At 50.4% G+C, this 27,946-nt stretch overlaps 10 protein-coding genes across 10 annotated transcripts; 5 read left to right on the plus strand and 5 right to left on the minus strand.

Moving 5' to 3' along the window:
• Positions 1 to 1,694: 1,694 nt before the first annotated feature.
• BDW70DRAFT_159510 (RNA polymerase II mediator complex middle subunit MED1) lies at positions 1,695 to 3,967 on the minus strand (the record flags this gene model as incomplete). Its single annotated transcript, XM_073740708.1, has 2 exons — positions 1,695 to 2,300; positions 2,354 to 3,967. The coding sequence occupies 2 exons, from the start codon at positions 3,965 to 3,967 to the stop codon at positions 1,695 to 1,697; spliced, it is 2,220 nt and encodes a 739-aa protein (XP_073596358.1).
• A 227-nt stretch (positions 3,968 to 4,194) lies between these two features.
• On the plus strand, positions 4,195 to 5,526 carry BDW70DRAFT_43885 (uncharacterized protein). The gene is made up of 5 exons (XM_073744014.1): positions 4,195 to 4,507; positions 4,558 to 4,955; positions 5,004 to 5,083; positions 5,133 to 5,163; positions 5,212 to 5,526. Exons 1-5 carry the CDS (start codon positions 4,421 to 4,423, stop codon positions 5,276 to 5,278), a joined length of 663 nt encoding a protein of 220 aa, XP_073596359.1. The 5' UTR covers positions 4,195 to 4,420; the 3' UTR covers positions 5,279 to 5,526.
• BDW70DRAFT_159512 (SOS response-associated peptidase) lies at positions 5,414 to 6,672 on the minus strand (the record flags this gene model as incomplete). The annotated part of the gene is made up of 3 exons (XM_073740709.1): positions 5,414 to 6,033; positions 6,081 to 6,600; positions 6,646 to 6,672. 3 exons carry the CDS (start codon positions 6,670 to 6,672, stop codon positions 5,414 to 5,416), a joined length of 1,167 nt encoding a protein of 388 aa, XP_073596360.1.
• A 246-nt stretch (positions 6,673 to 6,918) lies between these two features.
• Positions 6,919 to 8,546, plus strand: BDW70DRAFT_167868 (TPR domain protein; the record flags this gene model as incomplete). The annotated part of the gene is made up of 1 exon (XM_073742333.1): positions 6,919 to 8,546. Exon 1 carries the CDS (start codon positions 6,999 to 7,001, stop codon positions 8,544 to 8,546), a length of 1,548 nt encoding a protein of 515 aa, XP_073596361.1. The 5' UTR covers positions 6,919 to 6,998.
• A 619-nt stretch (positions 8,547 to 9,165) lies between these two features.
• Positions 9,166 to 13,356, minus strand: cpcB (40S ribosomal protein RACK1; the record flags this gene model as incomplete). The annotated part of the gene is made up of 10 exons (XM_073739083.1): positions 9,166 to 9,591; positions 9,802 to 10,119; positions 10,247 to 10,373; positions 10,517 to 10,605; position 10,762; positions 11,017 to 11,437; positions 11,520 to 11,826; positions 12,561 to 12,865; positions 12,930 to 13,056; positions 13,174 to 13,356. The coding sequence occupies 10 exons, from the start codon at positions 13,354 to 13,356 to the stop codon at positions 9,166 to 9,168; spliced, it is 2,304 nt and encodes a 767-aa protein (XP_073596362.1).
• A 348-nt stretch (positions 13,357 to 13,704) lies between these two features.
• BDW70DRAFT_135248 (WD40 repeat domain-containing protein) lies at positions 13,705 to 16,448 on the minus strand. The gene is made up of 7 exons (XM_073736653.1): positions 16,053 to 16,448; positions 15,744 to 15,886; positions 14,694 to 15,630; positions 14,358 to 14,643; positions 14,089 to 14,292; positions 13,961 to 14,036; positions 13,705 to 13,908 (listed from the first exon to the last, which is right to left on the minus strand). Exons 1-7 carry the CDS (start codon positions 16,055 to 16,057, stop codon positions 13,781 to 13,783), a joined length of 1,779 nt encoding a protein of 592 aa, XP_073596363.1. The 5' UTR covers positions 16,058 to 16,448; the 3' UTR covers positions 13,705 to 13,780.
• A 186-nt stretch (positions 16,449 to 16,634) lies between these two features.
• Positions 16,635 to 18,920, minus strand: gem1 (ERMES complex Ca(2+)-binding regulatory GTPase GEM1). The gene is made up of 2 exons (XM_073736654.1): positions 18,794 to 18,920; positions 16,635 to 18,734 (listed from the first exon to the last, which is right to left on the minus strand). Exons 1-2 carry the CDS (start codon positions 18,801 to 18,803, stop codon positions 16,843 to 16,845), a joined length of 1,902 nt encoding a protein of 633 aa, XP_073596364.1. The 5' UTR covers positions 18,804 to 18,920; the 3' UTR covers positions 16,635 to 16,842.
• A 511-nt stretch (positions 18,921 to 19,431) lies between these two features.
• On the plus strand, positions 19,432 to 21,146 carry BDW70DRAFT_43928 (SYLF and SH3 domain-containing protein). The gene is made up of 4 exons (XM_073744015.1): positions 19,432 to 19,565; positions 19,658 to 19,761; positions 19,824 to 20,887; positions 20,942 to 21,146. The coding sequence occupies exons 1-4, from the start codon at positions 19,523 to 19,525 to the stop codon at positions 20,961 to 20,963; spliced, it is 1,233 nt and encodes a 410-aa protein (XP_073596365.1). The 5' UTR covers positions 19,432 to 19,522; the 3' UTR covers positions 20,964 to 21,146.
• Positions 21,147 to 22,658: 1,512 nt separating this feature from the next.
• Positions 22,659 to 26,375, plus strand: BDW70DRAFT_135252 (putative telomere silencing protein Zds1). Its single transcript, XM_073736655.1, has 3 exons — positions 22,659 to 23,060; positions 23,294 to 25,594; positions 25,648 to 26,375. The coding sequence occupies exons 1-3, from the start codon at positions 23,055 to 23,057 to the stop codon at positions 25,858 to 25,860; spliced, it is 2,520 nt and encodes an 839-aa protein (XP_073596366.1). The 5' UTR covers positions 22,659 to 23,054; the 3' UTR covers positions 25,861 to 26,375.
• Positions 26,376 to 26,788: 413 nt separating this feature from the next.
• On the plus strand, positions 26,789 to 27,705 carry BDW70DRAFT_135255 (SNARE domain- containing protein). The gene is made up of 3 exons (XM_073736656.1): positions 26,789 to 26,961; positions 27,053 to 27,161; positions 27,230 to 27,705. The coding sequence occupies exons 1-3, from the start codon at positions 26,936 to 26,938 to the stop codon at positions 27,386 to 27,388; spliced, it is 294 nt and encodes a 97-aa protein (XP_073596367.1). The 5' UTR covers positions 26,789 to 26,935; the 3' UTR covers positions 27,389 to 27,705.
• The last annotated feature ends 241 nt before the right edge of the window (positions 27,706 to 27,946 follow it).

Raw genomic sequence — 27,946 nt, forward strand, 5'->3', positions numbered from 1 at the left:
CGTCGTGCTTTGAGTTGCGGTGAATCGTGTCGTACTAGTAGCCTGGGCTCAGTATCGTATGCAATCACTGCGCAACCATTCCGTACAGAGCCACTATACCTAAACAACTAAACTCCTCCATACCTATCACCGCTTATGTCGAAGTCGAACGAGGAAGATCTTAAATCACTCATTCCCAGTCCAAACTTCACAAAAACCCCCCATCGGATACTGTGGCCAGCCAGCCAAGACGCGTCGCCGTGGATAAATCCAGTAGAATTTGAATTGCATCCAGATTATCAAGTGCAGGCAAACGTTTCTGATAGGCAGATCTCCCAATCCCTTATCAGCGTCCGCTCATTGGTCGAGATGCAGTGTCCATGACAAACCGCGCTGACTGCAACCGGACCGATAAAAATTCAAGGTTTTTTGGTGGATTAACCGAATGGAATGTTTAGAGTTGCTCTGGAGACTCTTCAAGCAACTGTAAAGCGCATTGCACGTATGAAATGGACGTCATACGATTGCGAGAGTTCGAAGTACCAAAGATAGATAGATAGCAGAAATTTGTCAGTGGATTCAGTCCAGCTGATCGGTTACTGGTTAGAGCTATCGGTGGCAGCACCGAGCGGCGAGAAGGCTCCAAGTCCAGAGTAATCAGCACTACTTATCAGCAGAGTTTCGAAAACTGCAAATTTGCAGTTCGTTAAATACACAGCTAAGCTCGAATTGTCAATCCCTGGGGAAACCGTGGACCTGAGCTCCAGTTGTTGCAGCGCAGTGGCAGCGCAGGGGCAAGGTCTCACGTAAAAATAGATCGGGTATGGAGTCAGTTGAGTCACGAGTGGGAGAAGAGGACCGCAGAAAATACCGCACGTAGGAAAAGAAATCATGCCCGCGGATGCCCAAAACTCCTCGGGGGACTACGGTGGGAAAAGAATCCATTTTCGAGGTGGCAGAGAAGAGTAATTCGCGCAGCTGATCTGCCTGGAATTTGATGCGGTTTTTGCAACGCCGTCTGCGGCTATTTCTATGAGTAATAATGGAACGCCTGGAGTTGGCCGGCCCGGCCCCCTTGTTAGCATCAATAATTGATCCTGATGCTCTATTACTCCGTACTCGCTGGTTAAATATCTCATCCTCATTTTTCGATGAGGGATATTGTTTGCGCTAAGCTGGAATGTGCAGGTTCATTGATTGAACGGAGTAAATTTCAGTCGTATCATGATTCAGTTATTACGAGGTGAACTATACAGCTGTTTCATAGTTCCACTGTTGCTGTTTTCATCGCTTTGGATGGCCCGCAGTTGTGCGAACTATTTGAGGATGGTACCAGTGAAGACTCGTCCGCGCGTTTTGCGACTCTCGTTGATTGCTATCGTACGACAGCCCTTACTTAATCCCAGCACCATCGCGTACCTCAGGGTCTCCCAGATCGTGGTAACCTTCATGCAGGTACCAAGAGTGCGCGGATCAGTCTGGACCCTGGCCCGGCTGAACACGCCGTCCAGCTGGCAAGCTCAGTATGACATCAAGCCCCCACGTGTGCATTGGGCGTATCATAGGCACTTCGTTGGTAAACAAAGGACAGCTGGGCATCGCTTCTCCCGGATGCCAACCGACAGGCTGGCGGCCTGGGTCTCTCCACCCCAGCGCAGCATTGCTAAGGTCCCTGACCCAATACCGGCCCTGAATGCGATACCCCCTTGCAACCTTCACCCGCGGCTTTTCCGCTGACCTACCCATCGAAGGACCCATTCCACTAAGATTCCAATGTCTTGCGATGTCTCAAGGACATATGCCAACTTGGCCTGCAGCTCGCGAGTTGGATCTTCTGCTGCCTGCGTGTCAGGGCTAGCGTTATCGGTAGAGCTGTTCTCGTCATCCAGCAATCCAGTAACCTCCACCACCGAGACACGCGCGTTCAGCCCGATTTCGAAAGCGATCGAGACCTTACTAACAGAATGCTCAGGACCATGTATCGACGAAATAGCGCGATTCACCGTGAAGAGCAGCATGATTAATGGAGCCTGTCCTAGCTGGGTTCGCAACGTCACATCTACTTTGAGCTCATCGCTGCCGGATTCTTGGACCTCATCTTCGAGTTTCGGAACGTCTGCGAGACCAAGTAACATATTGAGCTTCTTCTCATTGGGGTTCTCGTTGGTCAATATGGTTATATCCCCGTTGCGCGTCGCCTTGTATTTTTCATCCTGTGGTAGGACAATAGACTTAGGCTTTTCACGCTCCGGTTTTATCCTGTCTTGGGGAGGAAATGTATTCTGGATCATGTTTGCCAGTAAGGCATATTGACGGAGAGTCTAAGCGAAGCACGAGTCAGTAAGTAAAGGTGCCAAGGGGATTATCGCCATACCGGAAGCACATCTGCAAGCTGCCGTGGGTGGGAGAATGGGAGGTCCCTAAGCGTCTTCCCACTGGTAGGTTCAAAGGTTTGAAAACTGTAACTATGCTGCTTGATGCACGGTTTGCCCTCTTCATCGAACGATTGTACAGATATCTTGCTTCTCTTTCGATCGATGTGAGAATCTTCTGTGCCGAGGGACCACCCAGGGGCCAGCAGTCCATCGTACGTCGAGAGCCTGAAATCTTGCGGCATTTGGATGCCGAGGTGCCGGTAGACTTCGGTGGCTACCAGAAACGGGATGTCAAGAGCTGGCTCCAATCTAGCAACGAATCGTCGGTTCGGGGAAGATGATCCCAGCATGTTGGAGTCGAGATCCATATTTCCTGATGAGCCTTGGTTGCCATTCAGAGCCGGCGGTGGTTCGGCCCAGTTGATTACCCTGACCTCGAGGGTCGCGCCGTCTGATGCTGAGGCTTCTGCATCATCATGGACCGTAGTAAAGACCTCGGACGCGAGCCAGTCTTTCGACACGCGAAGTGATGGATAACCCTCTTCACACTCGACCGCGATTCTCCATTCACCATTCCCGCCGCTGAGTTCACCATTAGCGGAACTTTCAGATTTGTCAATATCCATTGCATCCGGTGATTTCCGCTGCTTCGCGTCCATGACCCGGGCGCGCGGCACCCAGTAGTCTAACCAAAGACCGACTCGACTACCCCTATGAAGGCTCGGCCGCCCAATTCCGCCGCTGCAGAGATGTTCATAATCACCCCCATATTTGCGTTGCGAACTTTCCTCATTCCATAGTCGTTTCAAACTTTCGTAGAGCCCTTCGATGGCCTCGAAGCAATTCACCTCTTCGCTAAGTTTATCATGCCGTGCCAGCCACTGTAGGTTCTTGTGAAAGTTGTCGAGGCTCTTCCAGTCGCCCCGCGCCCCGTCTTCTGGCGTTTGTACCAGGTCGCGCTTCAGAATAGCTGTAGCCTCTTCGCGACGTTCCCCGTCGGCGGTATCTGGGGTGGCGTATTTCAAGCTAACATCCCTAACCACGTTTTGTCCGCGGTAGAAATCGATTTCGAGGTCGACAAAGTTGCCGGCAATGTTCAGATTATCGTCCTGCCAGATCGACTCAAAGCGCTCGAGGTGACTTAGTCGCTCAATACCCTCCCTGCTAACGCCTCGGCCAGCCACTCGCTCCCGCAATTTCTGAACCACCTCGATAATATGTCTTCGGCGCTCCTCGTCGTTATTCCGAGCAGCCCCTAGCTTCAAGCCCGGCATTCCCAAGGCCTGGATGTCACTATCATGCATCCCTGTACCAACCAACGCATCGTGGACGGCGGGTGACGGGCTGATCCCGGGATAGGCTCCAAGTAGTAGGGCAGAAGGCGAGCTAAACGAGATGGCGTTATCGTTCTCCGCGGTGACCGCCAATGGGGTGGCATATTGTTGCGTCGACGCAGGCTGGTTCAATTGGCCGTGGCCTGACGCTGAGGGCGTCCTCGTAGACGGAGATTTAAGCGACATCGTTCGATGCATAGGTCCGCCGTATGGACGGGGTGACGAGGTCAGGTGCGTTGGAGTTGCTCCTGGATTCGGTTTGGAAGATGGAGTCGCCATTGCGCTGTTTTATGTGGTACCTATTGGGGAGACTTGGGTAGATATAACGGTAGGCGAGTGCCAGTAAGGCAGGGAAGAATGAATGAATTTTCACAAGAGCTTCACGATCTGCAACAAAGCGAGTTCATCTCAGGTACCGCGGAGAGGGGCTCAAGACAAACACCACCTAGCTCCCAGTTAGATGCCAAACGCCGTCCAAGCACGCTGAATTCGGAATCAAAACAGAAATCGGCTAAACAACATGGCTCCTGTTCGCCTAGGAAGACCACCTCGCTCGTCCCATGCAATGGGCGGATGAATTCAATTTCAAGTCACAGGCTGAGAAGCAAAAGTGCAGTCACATGAGCATAAGTTTGTCCTGTTTGATTCGACGTCATCAAAATTAGTTGAGCTTCGAGACATACTCCACAACTCAATCGTGGAATAAACTTGCCCCTCTCGTTCTGATATAGGATGTGGTCGATTAGAAATCTTTCCCGTCAGATTCCCAGAGGGACTCAGATTCGATCTGTGTCGACGTTAGAGGGTCACCCTCATATCGTAAGTAGCTAGCTTCGAGCCATGCCCGCTCTCACTGATGACACTGCTAGTATGTATTCCCAAGCAATGGAACACATGTCCTATCTCTCCTGCCCACAGAACCGCCGAGCGCCGATTTATCCATTGGTGTCACTTCAAAGCTTCCTCCCACCACAGACTCCTTCCGCGAGAACCCCAAGTTCCTAGAAACTCTACAAGAAGTCGTCGCTCAACATGGGCACGAAGATCCGGACGCGATTTCACAAGCCCAGGTGATGGTATCCACGTCTGGCGCTAATATCGCTTCAGGCGGCGTCCTTATGCCTGGGTCGCACACTCGACGACGCCGCGGTGGTGCTGACATGACCAGTGGAGCCAGCGGTCAAGGGGGTGCCGGGTCTGCTGGGAGAGGGGGATGGATACATATATCGGACAGCCGGCGGCCACCGGAGTACGGGAGGATTGCATGGTATTTGCCCTCAACGACTAGAACAATGAGGAATCCTAACATGACCAGGCCTGAGGACATCTTTGGGAGTCTGGAGGTGGACGGCGATGGAAAGTTTGTGGGTGGCACAGGAAATTACCAAGCAAGCGGTAGGACTCTTCCCCAGAAGCCATGAATTCTCATTATTGACCAAGGCAGGAACTTATCGAATCGTCACGCGGGACGGCATGTAGGTAGCTCCCATCCTTTGACCAAATTAACGCTGACAAACTTGCAGTCTCGGTTTAAGCCCATTCCTCAGGGAGAAACTGATTCAGAAACTGCGCGAACAAGAAGCGCAATGAATACCATCAAAGGCTCTATCTGTGCAATATCATGAAATGTACCATACAGCGCGCTGCTGGACAGTTGATAATTAATACTCCGGATTCTTACCACAGACCATATCAATTCATTCATCGTTCCGTCGTAGCCCTTTTCTATTTAGAGAAGAAGTTGGTTATTCGCGGAGTACCAGTAGTCGTCTTTTTCGGCTCTGGCCGTTTCAGCGACTTCTGGTTATGCGTTGCACAGCGCATTTGCTTTGGTTTCGTAGCAAGACCCGATTTCGAAGGCTGTTTTGGGGAAGAATCAGGTGAAATTGTCTTGCATCTCTTTGCATCCTCTGCCGCATCAGTATTCGCACTGTGAGGATGTTCCCTCTTGACTCCTGAAACAGAATGTGTGGTATCATCCTTTTTCTCCGCGGGGGCTCCTTCGCCTTCATCCTTCGTCAGTTCGGTCTCCCTCTTCGCATTCACGAAAAAATTCGCAATGTTGCTCTTATTTTCTTTACTGTCGACTGGTACTATGAAATTCGGTGAGTTATTTCCAACTTTTCCAACTTCTTTCGGAACCTGATAGCAGTCCAATTCTCCTTCGTAAGGCTTGAGGACCGCCTGCAGCTCCTTTGACCAACTCGTCCGTTTAGGATCTAACCAAGCATTCCAGGCCTCGGTTTTTGGGTCCAGTATCACCGGCATTCTGTCATGAAGCCAGCTCAGCGATCGACGTGCTGAGGTCGTGATGATGGTGAACGTGTAAAGCTTCTCCTCGGATCCTGCCTTTGTCAGCCCTAGTTCATCCCTGGACCAAACCTGTGCTCACCCTCATACGTAACGCAGTCCCAGAGTCCAGCGAAATACATCAAATCCCCGTCCTTGCGCCGGGTATAATGCGGGATTCTATCCTTTCCTCCAGGCCCCTTCTTCAGCCACTCATAGTACCCTTGACAAATAACAACACAGCGCTTCTTCCGCTTCATAGATGTCCACATTCCGCGATCTTCGACCAGCGAGTCATCTCGGCAGTTGATGGTCCGCATGAGTGTTCCATAATCCGGCAGCCGCTTCGTCCAGAATGGGACAAGGCCCCATTTCATACCCTGAAGCTTGTAATGAACTGGAGAGCTACTATCTGTCTCCGATAAGGCAGGTTCAGTTGAGTCCGTCTGTTCCTGGTCGGGGTGAGGCTCTGCACCGTTGTTGTGGTCTGGGATGTCAGAACGATAAATGGCACCGATGTTTCCCGGCGCGAAGTTGTATGTATATCTTATATCGTCATCCTCGGGCGCTTCATCGACTGGCATGCCTTGTTCTTGCATGCGCCGTCGGATGAAACTCATTCGCTGGCTTGGTTAGTCGATGGTCCTGCGGAGCTTCGGGGGACATACTACGCCTAGGGCGTACCGACCACACATGATGATGAATCAGTATGATATACGAGAACAGAATTTGTTATAAGGTTATTCCAGAAGTAAAGTAATATATCGAGTATATCGAGAAACAAATTGACGGGAATTTTGAGTGTAAAACAGACCAGATGCTTGAGGAAGACGGTAGGCAGAGTTTCGGGTGCCTTGGACGTCATCAGCAATTGGCTCCGCTCGTATAAATTCTCTCCCCAGTCACGACCATCTAACCTTCATTCACCCATTGAGCACAATCCAAGCCGCCATCCCTTAATACAACAGCTGGATCACTTCATGAATCGATCTATATCTGCAGGGAAAAGTTCGCTTCCGCAATGATGCTCAGCGCAGCAGCAGCTCGCCGCACAAGCTGCGCCTTTCCTCGCCATTCCCGAACACCCGCCACACTACCCTCAAGAACTATCGCATTCTCCTACCGGCGACCATTGCAACACCTGCCTAAACCACAGCCTTCGAATCGATACAATCAATTTCGGTTGCCATTTCCTACCCTCCCCCGCCATGTCTTTGGTTTCCCGCAACAAACGCGATCCCTCTCCTACTTTCAACGCACCCGACTCGGCCTACGGCAAGCATCTAAGGGGATATGGCGCAAGTACCCCGTCCTTCTGCCATTCGCAATCCTTGGCGTTGTTGGCTCTACATTGTTTTTTGCATACATCGTCTACATCGAGGTGACGCACAACGCGCCCCAGTATCACAAGTTCCCCCCCGAAGTTGTAAAGCCTCTACGCCAGGCAGTATACTACACAGATGTGGTTCTCCAACCGCAGACCGCGATGAAGTATTACAAAGAGGCTTTGAAGGCTGCGGCACAAGTAGGCTTGCACCCGTTTTCGGACGAAGTGTTGGGGATAAAACTGCAGGTGGCGGACATGTTGGAAAGGTCAGGGAACGTGGTGCCGGCTGTCAAGGTGCTGGAAAATACGAAAAAGGAGATTCTGCAGTATGTTGAATTCGGGCGGAAAAGAGCAGCGGAACAGAAGAAAGCACAGGATGAGCACAAGAAGAAGTTCGAGAATGAGTCGAAACAGAGGCACGCTCAAACAGACATCAAACTCGAGATTGACAATCCCGATTTCATTGATACGTACGAGCAGATGAAAGCAATGGACGAGTACGACCAACAACAGCAAGACAAGGCTATGAAAAAAGCCGTTGGGATCTCACTAAAGCTTGGACAACTCTACGCCAGCGACCACATCCAGGATCTCAAAAAATCCGAGGCGGCCCACGAATCCGCCATTGAGCTGAGCATGAACGAGCTCAAATACCGACAAAGCACTGGCCTTCCCCTCAGCAACCCCAACCCGGACGCCGAAAACGAACTAACGCCGTGGTTGACCCGACGAGATGCTGCAATGGCTCTTACCAATTTGGCTCAAACTTACGGAGAAATGGACAAGCACGACTTGGCCCTCCCGGTCTTTCTGCGTGCTTTAGAACTACTCCGTGAAGATGAAGGCCCAAAACCGACCGCCTTCCAGTTCTACCTTCTAGGCATCATTGCGTCCACACTCAACGTTCAATCGCTGAAGCCTCTTCGAGCGGACGACCCCGACGCTGTGCGCAATCATCTAGTTGGCCATGCCAGGGAATGGGCAATGACGGCTAATAAAGTAATGGACAAGATTCCTGACAGTGAGAAGGACGAGTCTTATCTCTTGGGGTGTATATCTGTTAAGAACACCCTGGGTCAGCTTGCTGAGCGGCAGGGCAAGCTGGAAGAGGCAGAAAAGTACTACAGGGAAGCAATTGATACTGCTAAGGTTTATGCCAGTCACTCGACAATGGTTGACCCACGACATGAGGAAGTGGTTGATGATTTAAGAGCAGCTGTGGAAAGAGTCTCGAAGAGATAAAGAAAGGTATGGCTAGCCTTCTAGTAGCTCTTCGCTGGCTGTTGTACTGAGTAACCATGTAGAATAATATATATCCCATATCCAGACCACATTTGTGAAAAATATAAAGTTGTAGAGTACAACTGAATAAAGGCATTAATGAGCATGTCGCCGTTCATATCATACTTCGTACACAATGAATCCAACATTGTTTGGATGTCACTGACATGTCGATTTAGGGCCTTAATGGCGGAACGCAGTAGTCATTTCTTTACGAAATTATGGATCGGGGCGATATCCTCCACAAGTGCCAGACGTTATGTTCTGAGCGGAGTAAATCAGGGAACGAAGAGAGAAGACATGTTCGAACGACCCCCGATGGGCCTTTTAAGCGGGAATTCGCGAAGAGTGCTTCATTGCTCATGGCTCATACAATCCCAACCAAATGCCTGCCCGATTTTTGAGATATGGAAGGGTCCCAGGGAAGAAAGGGGATAAGGAGGTGATGAAGATGATAAAAGAAGATTTGATATCAAACAAAAGCTTTAGGAGGCTTTATTTTGGTTCGTCTGCCAAACTCAACCCACTCGCTCTCAAGTCCTTCACAATTATTTTGTCATTTCCTCTCTATGCTCACAATCTACGCCCTCGACATGACACCCCAAGCGCGGATCTTGTTGTCAGTGTAACCAGCGAAGAGAGTCTGGCCATCAGCGGACCAGGCGAGAGAAACACACTCGGGCTCGCGGCTCTTCTTGCCCTTCTCAATGTACTCGGGCTTGAGCTCGTCGACCTTGCTCTTCTTCTCGAGGTCGAAGATGGTGATGCTGCTGCTGGTAGCAGCGCAGAGCCAGTAGCGGTTGGGGGAGAAGACAAGGGCGTGAATCTCATCACCGGCGTGGAGGGAGTAGAGGTGCTTGGACTCGTTGAGATCCCAGAGCATAGTGACACCGTCCTTACCACCGGAGGCGCAGAGGGATCCATCGGGGGAGATGGTGACGGTGTTGATGTAGCCGGTGTGACCGATGTGGTCGGTCTGGAGGCGGCAGGAAGCGAGTTCCCAAACCTTTTCGTTTTGTTAGTTGCAACCCTCAGACTTCTAATCAGGATTATAGCAGTAGAAGAAATAAGCAAACGAGGTTGGCGTGTCCATCAGGCATATGGTGATTTTTGGTCTCATGGCCGTAAGGCTCTGAAGTAGCAAATACGTATAAAATGCAAACATCATAGGACCGAATGCGTGCAGCAAGCTAGCGAAGACTTTAAGAGGACGTACCTTGACGAGCTTGTCCCAGCCAGCGGAGACGATGACAGGGTTCTGGGGGTTGGGGCTGAAGCGCACGCACGAAACCCACTCGGTGTGGCCCTTGTCGGTGATGGTGTACTTGCAGTCTCCAAGAGTGTTCCAGAGCTTGATGGTGCGGTCACGGGAGCCGGAAACGATCTGGCGGTTGTCGGCGGAGAAAGAAACGGAGAGAACGTCGTTGGTGTGACCAACGAACGTCCGGGTGGTCTGGCCGGAGGAAAGCTCCCAGAGGCGGAGGGACTTGTCCCAGGAGGCGGACAGAGCGTAGGCACCGTCGGAGGAGATCACCTATACGTCCAAGCACACTCATCAGTCAAACTGATTCTGATTCTCACATTTCCCTTCCGTCTGAACCCCGCTCATTGCACATCCTTTGGGACTCGGATTTCGGGAAATAGGGGGATCGGAGGCATACACAGTCGGAGACGATGTGAGAGTGACCCTCAAGGCTGCGCTTGGGGTAACCGTAGGCCTGCTCGTCGCGGGTCAGGTTCCAGATGATCAGGGTCTTGTCGCGACTGCCAGAGAGCAGCATGTTGGGGCTATCAAAAAAAAATCTCGAGTCAGAACGAAAGTCCATTTTCAACCAACATAAAAAACATCTATGCGATACGTATATGAATATACACACGGATCCGCATGCATTTTCCATATACGTATTTTCCATGCAAATCGGTGCCCTTACTTCTCCAGAGAGGTAGCCAGGGAAGTAACCCAGCCATTGTGACCCTCAAGGGTGCCGCGAAGGACCAGCTGCTCAGCCATGATCGGAGTCTGGGAGGACGATGGAAGGGGGCCGCGAGAGGAGGGAGGAGAATGAACGCGGGCGGAGCAATTGTCGTAGACTCTGCGCTGGAGATAAAATCACGGCGTTCGAAGATGGAGGAGAGCCCTAGCTTACCGCAGCCGCTGACTGTGTGGGCCACGAACCCTAAAGCTAAGCGAGTCACGTGACTCTATATAATACTGTCTATTGATTACACTTTGTATGAAGCAGATGGACGGTATAAGTAAGCTTGCTTTTGGTGCGTCTTATATATTATGTTTAATTGTATTTTTGTTCTATGCAGCATTCTTGAAGCGCCCATATTTATTCCCCCCGAAACAAAACAGGAAACTATACTGTACAAAGATCAAGCTCAAACGCTAGCTCTTGATAATTGGGCTGTTCAGTTGTTGAAGAACTGGATGTTAGGCATTCTGTTCAAGCCGCCTCCGCCCGTCTTCCTGTTCTTCGCCGCATGGAAACCATTGGCACTGTTATCCCGAACATGCTGTCTCAACAGTCTCAGGATATCAGAGTCCGCCCATCGCGACGGTACCGGCCGGTACGCAGCCTTAAAGGCACCAACTGTTTGCGCCCACTCGCCACTTTTCGCCCCGGTGCGTTGCCATGTTTCGGTTGGGGTGTCCTTGGAAACGTCTGATTTAGCGTCACCCTCAGCAGGGGGATCCTGGGTTGCCCAATAGTAGATGTCCCAATCATTCTCGTCAAGGAACCGATCGTATTCTTGTAGCTGCTCCTTGTTCATGTCGGCCAAATAAACGTCGGCAAAGGTAGACAGGAGCAGGTCGGATTCAAGAATACCTCGCTTCCTACTCTGGTCTGAGTTCCGGCAAGCAAGTTAGCTTCCTTCTTGAATGACGTCCAGGCATGAAAGACAAGAAAGAGCCAGAGATTAACTAACACAGCAGGCGAGCCCTCATAGTTGATATATCCTCCCCAACTCGCCTCAGTGGCTCAACCTTGAACGTGATGCCCTCCATCTCACCAACCTCAAGTTCTGGTTTCTGCGCTCCATGCTGCAGTCTGCCTCCCGTGTAGTGTTCAACTTTTCCGGGGTAAGTATCCACAGGCTTGTAGTTCGGATCGGCTGAGTTTAGGAGATCTGGTGGTGGATTCTTCTCTCCAGCCTTGGGGAAATCCTCGGTCAAGGTTGAGGTCGTACTCGGCACAGCTGGATTGAGAGGCTTGTCCGTTTGGTTCACCCGGTGCTGCGGTGTAGTCGAGTGAGCTCGATCAGTATCCTTGTTGGCTTGCGGGTGAAATGCCGAGCTGAATGAACGAGCCGCGGATCTCGTGGATGAGAGATGCGACATTGGCGTCCGCACAAGGCGGTGGACCAACCGAATGGTGGACATTGTAGTGCAATATTTTAGTATAAGTGACAATTGGCAGAATAGAAAGTATGGAGTTGGATTTGAAAGTTGAGCTACGGAGTCGAGCTAGACAATTATGCGGGATTGACATCATCCGAGGCACCAGTGCGGTACAGTTTGCCGTGTTTGCAGCATTAACAACCAAATAACAAGGACGAATTTCGAAACATCTACCCAGTCCATAATATTTTGAATCTATATTCTGGTGAGGGTTTGAAGGGGTATGAAGACTGAAGCAGTAGGTGTAGGCATCCGATTTAGATGCAGCTACGTTTTACGATTCCTAAGACCAGGAGGGCTGTCAACTGGAAACGACCTACAATTTTCATATGTATCGTGTCATAATAATAATCATAAGTAGTGGACAGTATACCATGAAATATCCGAGGCCGCACAAGGTGCACGCAGCAAATGCATTGAGACTTCATGTTTGTCATAAGATATAGAAACCACATTTGGCGCCTGTCTCCTACCATAAAAGGACGCTAAAAGAAGACTAAATAAGATGCTTAGACCTAGAACGAATAATGTCAGTTACCAACAAACTACCACATTCGCAGCTGAGAAACGCACCGGAAGTAAGCCCGCAGATAAATAACCTGCCAGACACCGAGTCCGACCAGCATGCCCATTGTGCCGAAAGCGAACCACTTCACACGCTCGTTCGTGCTCTCATTGGTGTCCCGCAGCTTCTGCTCACGAGCGCGGAGGTATTCCATCTCACTAACAACTTCAGCGACAATCTCTTCAATGCGGCGAAGGTCAGTCTCAATCGGCTTAAGCTTCTCCTGGGCCTGAATGCTTGACCAGTCACGAGCGTCGGCACCGATGTCGACGTCCAGCTCAATCGATCGGTGCGGGTTCGAGATTCCACCTAGTTCAGCATATTTTAGCAATGTTAAAGCTCCGAGCGTATGGACATGGGAGACTGAACGTACGGCGGGAAACCAGCGTATTCTCGAAGCAAACGTCAAAGGTAGTGTCTCCAGCAGATGTGAACGCCTGACGAGTCTCACCGACCACATCCTTCGGCCTTCCGTGGTCGTTGCCCATTGAATCCTTGATCTTTTACAGAATCACCGTTAGCATCGTTCCAGAGGCCGGCGTAATTGCATCGAAGCCGAGATTCGCATCCGAGTCCCCAATGCTGGTAACTATCGCTAAAGTTGAAATCCCACATACATGCATGTTGACCATCTGACCATCCCCTCTCTCGCCGCTCACGATGGCAGTGACAACGACAAGCTGGTCTTTGAGGACGAAGTTGCGAATACATCGTTCGCCCTTCCCAGCAGCGATATCGAACTTGAGCGCCGAAGATATTTGCACGAAAAGAAGGAAGAATAGCCCGAGGGCCGACCTCATCGTTAGTCGGGAAGACCCCATTGTTGAGAGGGAATTGGTGTGGTGGGTGGCCGAGGGTCTTGAATAGCTGGGTCCGATTGAAAGCTGTCCGTACACTGCAGTTCGATAGTTGATGCCACGCCGCGTCCAGGAATCGGCACAACTATGTTCCGGGACGAAAGTATACCAACCATTACTCGCAATTATTTCAACTTTCGCATTTACTGGAACTTGAACGGAAGCTGATTGGATAGCTTTTTGGTTTACTTACAGTATAATCTTCTCAGTAGTCTCTGTCACCATGTTTTACTCCTTTCTATGGGTCCGTTGACAGAAAGGAACGAAATCATATATCCAGACACAGCCTACAGGCGCTAGAATGGGTATGATCTAAACAGATGTGTACATGATCGCATTTGATCGCTGAAATTTCGAATGGTAACTTTCAAAATGATCCCATAGACGATGCCGGGTGGCCTGCTTCCTTACCGGTTCCGAGGGTCTCGGACGACTTCTGATCACCATAGTTGTCACTGATGTTTTCTCGAGGACGGTCCCAAGTACGAATGTGGCCTTCATACCCCTTGATTAGCAGTAGTGGCAACTACAAAATAAATTCACATACCTTCTAGAGAAGATGTCATGATTGTATCCTCCTGGAAGCCGAGCCAACAGATCGGGTCTTCACCGACAGCTTTGGACTAGAACAATGTTAGTTCCCTTGCGCAGCAACTACAAACGAGGAGAACAAACCATAATCGGCGGCAATAATGCCGTGCGTGCTCTGGACTCGACGGGATGTTGAACAGGTTGATCGGGAGCAGACTCGCTGTCCGCGGCGGTTCGCTGAGAATCCGACCTCATTCGGTTTCCAGCGCTATCAGCTCTATGGCGGTTAGTTTGTTGTGAGCTTGATGCAATTAGGCTTGTTCGATGGCGAGCGCTGGTTTGATGATGCTATTTCAAACGGTGAAGTTAGGTAACTAACTTTTTTCCGGAGGTTGCAGACTCTGATAACATACCACTTTCGGGCGGTGCAGCATACCCACGCTAAAGTCCCAAAGCAGTAGGTTACAATCATCACCGACGCTGCCAATTCTGTATGTTCGCTCATCACATCGCCAGGGGTCAAACGCGACGGCAGAAACCCACGAGTCGTGGCCTTGACACCGTGCAATGATCTTGCGCTCCGGTAGAGACCATATAGTTACCAAATCATCTTGGCCACCAGTGACAATATACTTTCCGTCTGGAGACCAACAAACGCAAGTAAACCCGCCATAGTAACTTCGGAAAACATCCAAGACTCTGTATGTTCCATTAGCTCCTGCTACAAACCATAGCACAGGGTAGCTTACTCTTCCTGAAGATAGTCCATCAGCCGTAACGTCCCATCTTCCAAGACTACAGCTAGATGTCTGTGGTCCGGGGAAAAAGCAAATTGAGTTATCTTCTGGTTGGCTAACCTCCAGACCGCGACCGGATTGGTCTTCTGGTTTTTGGAGTTGACTGATTTCAATACCTGCAAGGACCAGCGAGATGGTTTCACAGATTCTGCTGATTGTTCGGGCAGTTCCGGGATAAAAAGAGCATCTTCCTTCTCCTTGTCGTACACCACTAACTGCCCATTTTCATGAGCCGCTATGAAGAAGCTTTCTGAACCCGGGATCCATTTAATATGTGTTACTGGAGAACTATTGATAATTCCGTTCTTGTTGATCCGCGCATACTTCTGAGATATGGGCTCGTACCAAAAGATGTCTCCGGCCGATGATCCCATGATCACATCAATATGCGCCGAGCTTTTGGTTATTTCGTTGACATCGTGGCTTATCATATGTGCCTTGGTGAAAAGAATCTTCGACAATGGTTCGTCTTTATGCTTTGAACTGAGGTCCAGCCATTGAAACGCGCGATTGATGTTCGCAAACGCAAACAGTCCTTCCGGATCTCGGTCATTTAAGCGCTTCGTCGTTGCCTCATGGATAATAACCCGAGATACAAACGATGAACTGCTCTTGATGATGTTGTTCTTAGGTTTTCGCTTCTTGGAGGGGTCCTTGACAGGGGCAGCCGCCAAAGCACTATTTCCATCTCCGAATGGTCGTGCAGTGACTTGCACTTTCGTTGGGAAAGCGGTCTTATTCCGGGGTCCAATGCTAATTAATGATAGCTTGACGCCGGATGTGGGAGGGTTAGGGACGGTAGCGAGTGGATTCGGGTTTATGATCGGCGCTTCAGAGGGATGCGGGGGAGGGGTAGCTAGATGCAGGTCGTCCTGTAGTTGATATGTCCCTGGACACGTACGGAGAAGTCAGCAAGAAACCCTAGAGATGCGAGCGGACTCACGCAACCGGACGGGGATCACTGCGATAGTGAATCCGTAATTGTCGCAAAAACAAACATACCTTCTCCGACTTGAAGCGGGCAACCCTTCTCCGGATGCGTGATTATATTATTTGTTTCCACTATAGGAACTGCCATACCATTCGATGCTCCAGCCGCATACGCTACCGGGACGGTATAGCGAGGGGGAGGTGGGGGTAGGACGCTATAAGCACAGAGCACAAAGTCAGCAGACAGGAAGACAAGAGCTGCAGGGACATCGATAACGGCGACCATCCCGACGAGCACATGCTCTGTAACGCTGAAGATTCGCGATTCAGGACAGGGCCAAAGTGTCTACAAGATAAGCAATCTTAATCACCAGTACTTACAACATCGTGGCGTGATAGGCGTTGAGAGTTGCGTACTGTATATAGAGTGGAGTCGCTAGGCTGTCTGTAACTGCCTAGGGGCACGCTTTCTCATATGTTCGCTATGTTCGCTATTCTCGAGCGAAGATCCGCCGTTCTCGACGACAGCAACGCGACAGCATTCAGCTGGGGTATCGAAGAACGGGAGGCGGAGCGCGGATGGCGGCCGCGGTTTGTTTGAGTTCGCCGACTATTCGGGAGACGGCACGCAAGGGAATAAGAGTGAGCCTGGCCAGAAAGAAAGATTCACGGACGACAAGTGCAATATCGGAAGACATTCAGAAGTAGACCGAGTATTGCGATGGCATTAAAAACAAAAGGCGTTCAAGTCCACAAGAAGGTGAGAGGAGACTATCGACTTCCAAGCCAACGGGCAGCGGCAGTGTGGAATTCCGGGGAACTTGGTGTGGCTGGTTGGTGGAACTTTTGCGTGGGGCAAGCTACCGATGGCGTCGACATGGTACATACATGCACATGGTAGGCAGCCAGGAAACTATACATAGAGGCTTGTGCTTCGCATTTGACATTTTAGACTTAGTATTCCATTCTTGGAGTGACAAAAAGGCCGCCTGTGACAGGTTCTTAACCTTAATGGCTGCCCTATATCGACCAAGTGCCTGTAGCTCAACACATTGCGAAGATTCCATATACATTGGTCGGTATTCGCAGTAAATCTATCCAAAGCAACGCAATAATCGATTTCAGGGGTATCGAGTTCCATCATTACAGCATAGGTGCCCTCCACCAGGCGTCAGACTCCACTACCACTGACTCGTCGCCAGATCATAACTGCAGCAGCTCCGGCACAAACCACAGCTCCGAGGGCAATTCCCCATGACATCCATTTGCCCTCGACGTCTTCCTCGCTCCGAGGGAATGCTGTACTCGGTTCCATTGCGGCTTCCGCGATGTGCACAAACACCTCTTGAATTGAATTCCAGGTAACGCTCACATGAAGTGGCGGACCAGGCATGTTCAATAGAGCTGTGTATTCATGAGGCTGATGTTCAGCGCGCTGGGTTGTACGATCCAGATCAGCCTTGAGTGCGATGTACACACTTGGAAGCTCCTCCAGGTGTGGATATTTCGCCCTAAGAGCGGGTATATATGCGAATGAATCGGGGTCTGACGAGTCATATGTGTATACGATCACGTCACACTGGTCGAGTAGCTTCGCTTGATTTTCAAGAATAGCAGGTTCTAACTCTCCGAGCTCATCCATGATCAGGTAACACTGTTTACCGCCCGGAAGCTCAACCGTGTTGACTGCGGTTCGCGGCTGAATTGTGGGGTGATAGGTGGTACTAAATCCGCGGGACAGAAAAGCATCGAGAAGGGCAGATTTGCCAGACCCCGGAGCTCCGACTATGTGGCCAAGGACGACATTGCGACCGACGCGTCCTGGACGTTTTCTCCGCTTACGGGGTCGTGTTACCTTTAGAGCCGCGGTCGTGGAGGGGTTGCTCCGATCTGAAGACTCGAATCCCAAGTACGCTAGATATTCCAGAGTTGTCTTGGGAGAAGTAAAGGTTGTCATACTCCACTGTGCTAGCCAGCCCTGAAGAGTGACATGGCCAGCCTCGTTTCTGACAGTGCATGAAGGGAATGAGCCGTCAGCCCAAGAGGGCGGCAATCCGGGGGTGGGTGCGAACAATGATGCTAACTCGGCATCGTTGAGTCCACCATCATTGTCCTTGTCTGAGAGAAGGAAAAGGTTGACAAAGAACCGATAGCCCTCAGGAGACAATTCCGCTGATGCAAACGGAGGCACCTCAAACTTTGGGTGGAGATAGCTCTCTTGCAACGAAAGGCTATCGGTGTACTGAAATGCGCGAAGTATGATCCAGACCGTTTCATGGCGTCCTTTCTCGGCATACATCTTGTTCAGATGAATAAATCCCCGGCAATCTATCCCGGATGGCGTCACAGAGTCAGGATGTGTTTTCTGTATCGTCTCTTTGATGTGGACCAAGTCTTCTTCGCTCAGAGGTTTCTCAAAACACCTCATCTGAAAATCCTTTATCTCTTTATCTGAGAGATAACCGTCCCGGTCTTTATCACTGAGGTAGAAGATGCGCTGTAACGCGGCGACAGCCGCCGGTTTTAAGGCTGATTCCTTTGCATCGAACAGAGGTGCGATGGGGTGTGTGACCGCTTTCTGACAAAGGAAAAAGGCCTCGTTGACATTACGATGTTCTCGGGCGCTGGTCCGAATGCATGAATCGATTTCCTTGAACTCTGACATCAACGGCAACATCTCGTCCTCGATGACTTGCGTCTCGGTATGATCGGCAGCAAGATCGGACTTGTTGGCACACAGCACGACAGGCACATTCACGCCGAGAGAGCGGAAATATGGCAGCCAGAAAAGCGCAACCCTCTCATAGCTATAGTGATCAGAATAGACAAGCAATATCACGTTCGATTTCCGAATCTCTCTAGCCAAGTTGCTCCGTTCTTGCGGCACAGCAGAGGTATCGACCACCGTTGTCGTCGTAACATTCTCGGGGGTTCCAATGGTAGGAGGGATAGTGATCTGTGGCAGAATGGGCTGGATCTTGTTCGTCACAAACACGCCCTTTACGAGGGAGGTGATAAGGCTGGACTTTCCAGTTCCCTCATCCCCGCAAACACAAATTCGCACTAGATAGTGTCAGTATCTTTGTTCTTTCGCGGCCGCCTCAGCAAAAGAGAGCTCCAACCTGTAGCCATCTGAACAACAAAAGAAGCACTTGAAAAAAAAGATTCCACGGCCCTATGAGATCATTGCTGAACTTGGAGTTACACCTTACACCGCCATGAGGCCAGGAGGCTGGCACGTCACTTCAGGTTAGGAACCAGAACAGCCAGCAAGTCCGACGGAAGTTTGGGCGATCGCCGCGGTCTTGTGGCTGTGCGATGCCCTTTAGCCTCAGGCCTCCAAATGGACAAGCTTGGACACACATTCGGGGACCAACATGAGCCTTGATTTCAGTGGGTGACCAGCATACCGCAACAGAGCATATCGTTACGGTATTTCAACATGGGAATAGATTAATATGTATTCCGTACCACATGCCGCGCCCGCCCAAAGATGATGTAACGGAGTTAGCCAGTGCCGAACCGAACGACTCAGCCACAATCTGGGCCATCTACCCGATTTTACGAGAAGCATATGAACACCACTTCGTAGTTGCTATCCTTAAGCATAGTTGCTTGAAGACTGTATCGCATCTGTCCATAGCGCCCCATCGTGAAGCGCAATACTGAACGGGGAAAACAGCGGCTCAGCCTAGCATCCATTCTTAGCTCCACTTCCAGACCCTCCCATTTGGCAAGGCCTAACGTCGAACATAATATTACGGTTTCGACAACGTTCGAAACTCTCCCCAGCCTTCCTCGCCTCTTTTTCCAACAACTATTCCCCCAAGAACCCGGCGAGCGTGCGCAAGATGCCTCTTGGAATTCACAACCCTCTCCCTTCGTCGCTATCGAGTAAGTCCTCGTTGTCTCCAGATTTCCCCGCAGTTACCCGCAGGCGACAACTTGGGCGTGAGCTGACTGCTAATCTCAAATTCTCTCGGTAGGCGAATGCAAAAAAGCTGGCAAAATCCTTGCATCTTTTGTTGACCCGCGGCAAGCATTCGGGCCTGACAAGGTCATCCCGCCCGAGGTATTAGCTGGTGCTAAGGTATGCAAAAAGATACTCGGTGAAGCCGATAACTGAATTATGGCTGACTGCTTGGCATCTAGGGTCTTGCCATTCTGACCGTCCTGAAAGCAGGGTTCTTAGGTTCCGGTCGATTTGGTTCGGGTATCGTCGTTGCTCGACTTGCAGATGGGTCATGGTCCGCGCCGTCCGCGATCGCAACCGCAGGTGCTGGATTCGGGGGTCAGATTGGATTTGAGTTGACCGATTTCGTCTTCATCTTGAACGATGCTGCCGCCGTCCGCACATTCTCTCAAGCCGGAACCCTTACGCTAGGAGGAAACGTTTCGATTGCCGCTGGGCCGGTTGGTCGAAACGCTGAAGCCGCTGGTGCTGCTAGTACGAAGGGTGTGGCAGCTGTGTTTTCATATTCCAAAACCAAGGGACTTTTCGCCGGTGTCAGCTTAGAAGGAAGCATGCTGGTCGAACGTAGGGACGCCAATGAGAGACTCTACAATAGCCGAGTATCTGCTCGCCAGCTCCTCAGTGGTACTATTCCGCCTCCACCCGCCGCGGAACCTCTAATGCGTGTGCTGAACTCCCGCGCTTTCTACGGCGTGCGTACGAACGGCGACTCTATGTACAACGATATCCCCGTCTACGATGATCGTCATGATGATGTGGTTTGGGAGGGTCGCCGGGGAGAGGCATATGGCGAGGGAATCCGACGTGATCGGACCGGATACTATGGACCTTCAGATGACTACGAATACCACGACCGGCCGCGCCGTGCAACGACATGGGCTGACGATGTATATGACCGGCCTGCTGGAGGCTTAAGTCGTTCCTCCACCGCCCGATTTAGCAGCCGCAACGACACCTTTGATACCTACAGTAGACAACGGAGCAACACCTATGATGATGATTATGTGTACTCTGACCGCAAACCCAATCGTCCTACAGCACCCAAGCCAGTTTTTGGACAGCGCACTGGGCAGGCCGCTCCGCTACGCGAGGACCAGGCCATTGCGCTGTACACATTCGACGCGGATCAGGACGGTGACTTGGGTTTCAAGAAGGGGGAGATTATCACAATCATCAAACGCACCGAGAAGAAGGAGGATTGGTGGACTGGGCGGATCGGTGACCGCGTCGGCATATTCCCTGCGTAAGATATCTTGCTCTGAAATGGCTGGACTGCTTGCTAACTCAGTGCCTTTAGTAATTATGTTGACGCGGCTTAAGACCTTCACCCATGACCATTTATTCATATGCAACGAAATTCATGACCTTGCCCGCTTATACCTCTCCTTTGGCAATTTTTATTTATACCGATCGAGTGTGTTTCAGTCTTTTTCGGAATCCTTGGGCATTTTATCCCATCGCTTCTCTTTTCAGCTCTTGCGTAAGCATTGGAGTTTGAAGGTGGTTTTACGAGTGCGTACAGGCGAAAGAGAATTGGCGCTTCTCAGATATCAAGTTCAAATTCCCCTGCCTTCCCACTTATTGTTCGTCCTATCAGCACCTCTCTAGCAGCTCTTGTGGTTATTATTACTGTCCAATATACAGGTTTTTTTCTTAGATGCAGGCTTGTCTCGGAGAAATTAACATTAAAGAGGTAGATAAGCGTCATCTGCAGGTTTATTCTCGCGGTCGTTGAGGCTGGGACCCGTCACCTGCAAAGAGACGTGAGATCTGGGCCTCAGCTGGGCTGCGGCCCGTTGAGGGCGGAAAACGCAGAGGTAATGCACAAGTTCATACCGTCCCGCATATTTGATGAAGGGTGCCATACCATATTAGGCAGACCATCCAGGCTTGCAGGATCAATTACACGTGCAACTTACTCAAAGCTAAACTCCAGACTCGTAAGTCACTAGGCTCACCTATCGTTCCAAGTGGTCACTTTTCAGGCTGGGGGTGTTTGCGAGCCCGCGAGGACCGCGTCAATTGAGGTCACGAATCAAGGGGCACGGGAACAAGAAATGCTCCGACAAGTGACCCGAAGGAGGGAGGCTGGGCCTTAAAAGCCCATGCGATGAGAAGACAAAACATCGTGACATTCCATACCTGCGAACTGGGTTGAGCTGGACTTTTGAGCTGGACTCTATGAGTTCATGGTTTGTCAACTCACGTATCCCACGATTGAGGGAAAGGAAAGGGCCGATACCGAAGGTAAGTACCAGAACTCAGAAAGCTGCTTTCAATTGGACATCAGTAGTCGTCCATTCATAGTGCCAAGGACTTATGTTCTAAAAAGATTTCTATAAGTAGCTTCTGTGGACGCTCCGTAGTATGACACAGATTGGCAAGAGGGTATACGGGAGCCTTATCCTTCCCACATTGTATATTGACAGGCATATCCGGGATATATACTTCGTAAGATGAAACCGAACTGGCATCCAGCCTCCCAGTTCGCGGTCTTGAAATGCATAGCATGACCTCATCCTCATGGGGTTCTTGTATTGAGAGACCCTTGGCAGGTAGTCTAAGCCGCAACACAGGGAGTGGATGTTGCGTGCGATCGTCAGATGAGAAAGGAACGCCATTTCGTCTGGTGCTGAATCCTGAAACTTGGCTTGTATTGCCATGATGGCCAAAGCATGTTGATGCTGGGGCCAGGGAAATGGTCTGGATCGAGCACGCGGAGTGGCCTGGGGAATGAGCGACGGAGGACGGAGATTCTGTTGATCGTCGCTCCCTCAACTCCAGAATACTTATCGACCTTGCTTTCATCACTTGAACCTTACTCCATATATTCCAGAATAATAGCAGTTTTACTCCTAATATCAACTGACTGAATAACCTTCCCACCTATCTGTTACAGAATAAAGAGCACAGCTCGTCTCCGCTGGGACCGACTGGCCAACCACAGCTCCCCAGCGCGGACCGTCTTGTTATTTTCGGCCGCATCGTCCGCTCTTTGCTTCCACCACCACCACCGGCACTCGTAGTGACCGAGCTCGACTTCTTTATTTCCAGCCCTTCACGACTTTCGTTCTGTATTTCCGCCCTTTCTTCTTGACCGATCACCTCTACCTCACCTCCTCATCGCTCTTGATCAAACGTCCCGCGCTCTCGCCGTTTCTACCACGTTCTGCGGTCGCCGGATGATCAGCCGTCGTCCTCTCTTTCCGTTCAATCACCTTCGAGGTCGTCCCTCTTCCAGAACGGTTGCCCCCGCGTCCATGATTCCATGACCACCACCAACTACTTTTGCTGTTTTTCGGCCGTGGTGGTACTCTGACCTCCTCGCCACCAGGCGTGAACCCCGTCACCCTCCTGGACTACCTGATTTCCGGTACGAATTGCCAAAACGCCCTGGATAATCTGGTCCTATGCAGGTATGTCATTCTTCGTATTCTTGTCCGTCATCTGTCCGGGTTACCTTGAGCTCCGCGTCGTCTTTTTGAATCAGCAACCACTTGTCTGAAACATCGCCTTCTGCCTTCCCGCTTTGTTGAAAGTCAGGACAATCTACCCCTCAGTTCAAGGGCAGACGACGACATCTTATGCGTTAATATCGAAATTTCACATTCATGGAACCACTCTAATCATGGTTGCGCTTGCATTATAGACTACAGCGAGCTCCCCTGAAGCTGGTGGAGGGTATACGGCGCGGCGAGGCCATGTGCCTCAGCTGTCGATTAGCGATCCGAGTCATCATGTCACCGAGGCTATTGGACACATGTACGATGATGATTACGATAAACGGGAATCCAGACGTCTCAGCTACATCTCGTCTCCGTTGAGCGAAGCTATATCGATCGTTCCTCAGAACCGGACAGGTGAACCTTCTTCACAATCATTACGGGTGCCAGACGATTCCGATCGCGGTCATCCCCGACTTTCTAATGGCCACTCTCATCCTCCGATGGTTAGAACGAAGTCCTCAGATAGTAGTCCGACATCGCCAGGGGCCACCGATACTGCCACCACTTCCTTCCCCCTCAACGACATTGATTATGAATCCGACCCGGCAGCGGTGGCGCAAGAACTGAATAACCTAGCTGCCATTCGGCGGATGTCAATGGATATTACTGCGACCGGCGATCCCGATCTCCCAAGTTTCAATTTCCCCGTTCCCTCGATAGCCCCCTCACCCTCTGCCGATGAAAACGATACCTCGCGACTATTTTGGGTTCCGGCCCGCCTGCATCCGGAGCTGGCTCCGAAAGAGTTTAAGTCGTTTCTCGAGAGCAAGTCGGAACATATCAAGCGCAGATCAGGCGAATTCTCGACATTGAGCCCCGAACGCCAAAATTCGAATAGTTCCCTTACTCGAAAGCGGTCTATGCTATCCAAGCAAATTGACAATGGGCAAGGCTACACGGATGGTGCAGAGCGGTTAGAGCGCAAACGGTCTCAGAATAGAGACCATCAAGGTCCAAATCTGCAAGAAATAGAAAGTCTAGTGGGCGAATCCTCGCAAAAGACACCGATTGCCGCCACTCTTTTGGAAACTGTCCAAGCCCTTCACATCTCCCCTGAGGATGATCGGCCAATTCTTCCTCCAGCCCCGCCGGGTCACAGTCTCAGGCGTTCTACGAGAACCCAGTATCGGAAGGCTGGTAGCCTGAAGAAGGGTGAACGACCTTCCTATGCGAGAAGAACCGGTCGGATTGCTGATTCGAGGGATATGCCGGGCTCGCTCACTGGCCCTTCCGGCCGTGAACCGATATTAGGGCTAACTCGAGTGTCAACGGACCCTACTCCCAGCGTCACGCGCTCGCAAGCCTTGGCCAAGTCGCAGGACTCGGACACAGGTGCGGCATTTGACTCGCTGTTAGAAGACTCCCAACAAACAAAACAAGGATTGACAGGGCAGCCGTTGACAGACTCCGGTAACAGGGTGAATATGTCTCAGCAACCTCGCCACTGGGACTCACGCATCGATTCGAATGGGCGGCCGAGCGCCGTAATGCTAGACCAAAAGATCCCTGAGATTGTTGAAACCCCTGCGTCTGAGATTCATACGCCGCCACAAAACTCACAGCGCAGCAACACTTCAGTCCGTGTATCAAGCCATGATACTCCACTCCAGTCTAAGCCTGACAAACGGCCGGTCCCGTCTCGGACGCACTCTACCCATTCGACAGAGCCCGCGTCGACCTTGAGTGAATTTGCCAGTAATCCCCAGGTGTTACCAGGCAATACCACTAGAACGGACAATCTGTCGTTTATCCCAACTTTCTCAGAAGACCGCAAGTCCGAATCGAAGAAAAGCAAGGACAAAAAAGATTCAGATGGTGGCCGCAAATCGAGCTGGCATTGGTTTCTTGGCTCTGAGGATAAAGAAAAAGAGAAGAAGAAAGATAGCGAGTCAAAAAAGACCAAGGCGAAGATCGCGGACAAAGTCCATGATGCTGCGAATATTCACCCCGCTTCCAACGAATCCGCTCAACGGCGTGAGAGCACGGTTTTTGATCGACATGACGCGAGACTCGAAGAGGAGCGCAAGAAGGATAATGCTCGAAGATCTTCAGCGGAAACCAAGAAAGAGAAAGAGTCTGGTTTATTCTCTTCTATATTCGGAGGCAGCAGGAAAAAGAACAACGAACATCACCATAAGAAGAGTCTGTCCAGAACTCTATCACCGGAGCCCCCGGTCCGCATACTACAGCCGGATGTCGACTATCCCTGGACTAGATTCTCAATACTAGAAGAACGAGCCATATACAGAATGGCTCATATTAAGCTTGCGAATCCCCGGCGCGCTCTGTACTCTCAGGTGCTTCTCAGCAACTTTATGTATTCGTATCTCGCCAAGGTTCAGCAAATGCATCCGCACATGATGGTGCAATCATCGGCGTCACAACGTCAGCAAAAGAGCAGGGACCAATCTGATGAGTATTTGCAATATCAGAGGTATCAAGAGGTAAGCATTCAACAGCGCAAGTAAGCGTTCATGAAAATACTAACGGATTACAGTCCCAGGATCAGCATTATGACGATAGTTCGTATGATGATCCTCACATGTACGATTACGGCGATGATCCCCATCAATATCAGCAATATTCTCATGGAGGCAAGCACCAGGGCTATGACAATGGGAATGCATATGGCCCTGGGCACAATCAGTATGGGCACATGTCATTTGGCGACGATGTGCAGCTAGACGATGACGACGATGATATGTGGTGACAAGGCATCGTCCTTCATTTTGCTTGATATCTTTTTCCGCATCGCGCAAATACCCCCTTTGCGACTCCTGGTTTGATTTCGGGCCTTGTACACTGATTCTTCCTCTCTTACTTCCGCTTCTGTCCACATATCCTTGCCTCTATAGCGAGTTGGCTATGGTTGTCCTGCAATAAGTAAGCGCAAACACGGAATGAGCTGCCTGGTGCCTATACTTTTGTTCTGTGTCTCTATATAGCGTGTCGTCCAAGCTTCCATTAGGGAAGGCAGCCACGACATCACCTGTTACTTTGGCTTGATTTGTTCGCATAGCGTCTGGGGTTCTTCTCATTGGTTTCATTCACTTCATTTCAATCGTGTTCTCAGCATTCTTATTTGTCACCAAACACTTATGAACTGACGGTTGACGCCGATCTGGTTAAAAAATTTTTTTTAACTACTTTGTTCTCTTTCTCGGGTGATATACCTGGGACACGGCGGTTTCTTGATGTTAGCTACTGCAGGAGGCTGTATGATAGTAGACTGGATCACTAAATACGGTTATAATCTCTTCAAACTCCCTGATGCTTTTTCTCGCAATTTTGCTGGTAGCGTTGTCGCCATGATCTCACGTTCAGTCGCTTTAATTGCATCCATGCATCGTAGTGGTCGAGCTGTACATCGGTAATAACAAACAAGCGCCCAAATTGATTGTGCCCAGGGCCATTTACATTCCTGTTGTCATGGTCCTTACTTGCTGCCAAGCGAATATTGCTGGTACTGGTGAGGATCATCGCCATTATCGTACATTTGAGCAAATCATCATAACCCATCAATTCATTCTGTCCAGGACTTGCTGTGCTAATCATACTCATACGTCACGTGATTATGTATCCATCGTCATCGGCCCGCCTTGGGGTGATCGCCGACCCCGGACGCAGCAACTGAACACCTAGAACATATCAGCAAGCTAAACACTCTCAGAGTCCAAGTGCCCTTCGTAAGAGACTCACCTACTTATCGTCGAATCGAGCAAGCATACCTTGCAGTCAGAGTCTTTTTGGTTTCGAAAAGAAAACTATCGTCTCCAGGGCTCGAAATGGCGGACGCCTACGAACGTGAACAGTACGGATCCAGACCCTACCTCTACCTCTTTCCTATTCAGCATCCACTACTTATACCTCGATCTAGTCTGCTAACGTCTTCTTCCCCGTAGACAAAACAACGAGCTTCTAAACTCCCTCTCGGGCAAAGTTTCCGCCCTAAAAAATGTCACGATCGATATCTATGATAATGCTCGGGACCAGGACACGCTTGACCACTCGGTGCGATAACCCATTGTCTTTTATTTGCGTGGGTAATGGCGTGCTGATCAGTTCCTGCTGAATAATAGAACCAAGTCTTCTCCTCCCTCTCGACAAACTTGAAAGGAAGCGCGAGCCGGCTTACAAGGATGGCGAGACAGGGTGACACGGTTGCTGTGCTGAAGGTTGCTGGTATCGTCATCTGCGCGGGGATTTTCCTTTGGTTGCTGCTGGGGTGGATCTTTTGAATACTATCTGCTGGCGTGGTTATGGCGTTGCATCGCATGCAAATGGGTGTTGGGGTAGGGTTTACATATATGATGCATTGAGAAGAAGAAAGAGTGTGCAGGTATAAACTAATCTTGCTGGCGAGATTAGTCTGCCTAGAGTGAGTTTCCGGAACTCATGGCCGTATTAATAATTGTCTGGGTGGTTTACTAAGCTTTCGCAGCGACCATTTTAGGTTATGCTTGTCTATACTCGTACCTCATGTTTGTTGCACAAACTAAAGTATTGTTCTAACTGGAGAGACCTGGTTTCTCTTATCAACTTCCATGTTAGCTCGACCTGTATAATATGCCCTCCATTTCTACGATGTTTCAGGCGAGATCTGTTTGACTGGCGACTGTTAAGGTTTCACTGTATAATGGTATCTCTACATCCATCCGCTTTTTACAATCAATTTTACTAGCCACGGCCTGGGCTCGGTAGCAGATACGTGCTTAGCTTCGATAACTATTATGAAACTCCTAAAGTTGGAGCCTACAATGATCTATAAGGGGATAGTAGCGTGTCTTATCAAGCTA

The sequence above is a fragment of the Aspergillus foveolatus genome (assembly GCF_047715535.1).
Source record: "Aspergillus foveolatus strain CBS 279.81 unplaced genomic scaffold BDW70scaffold_21, whole genome shotgun sequence".
Taxonomy (NCBI): domain Eukaryota; kingdom Fungi; phylum Ascomycota; class Eurotiomycetes; order Eurotiales; family Aspergillaceae; genus Aspergillus; species Aspergillus foveolatus.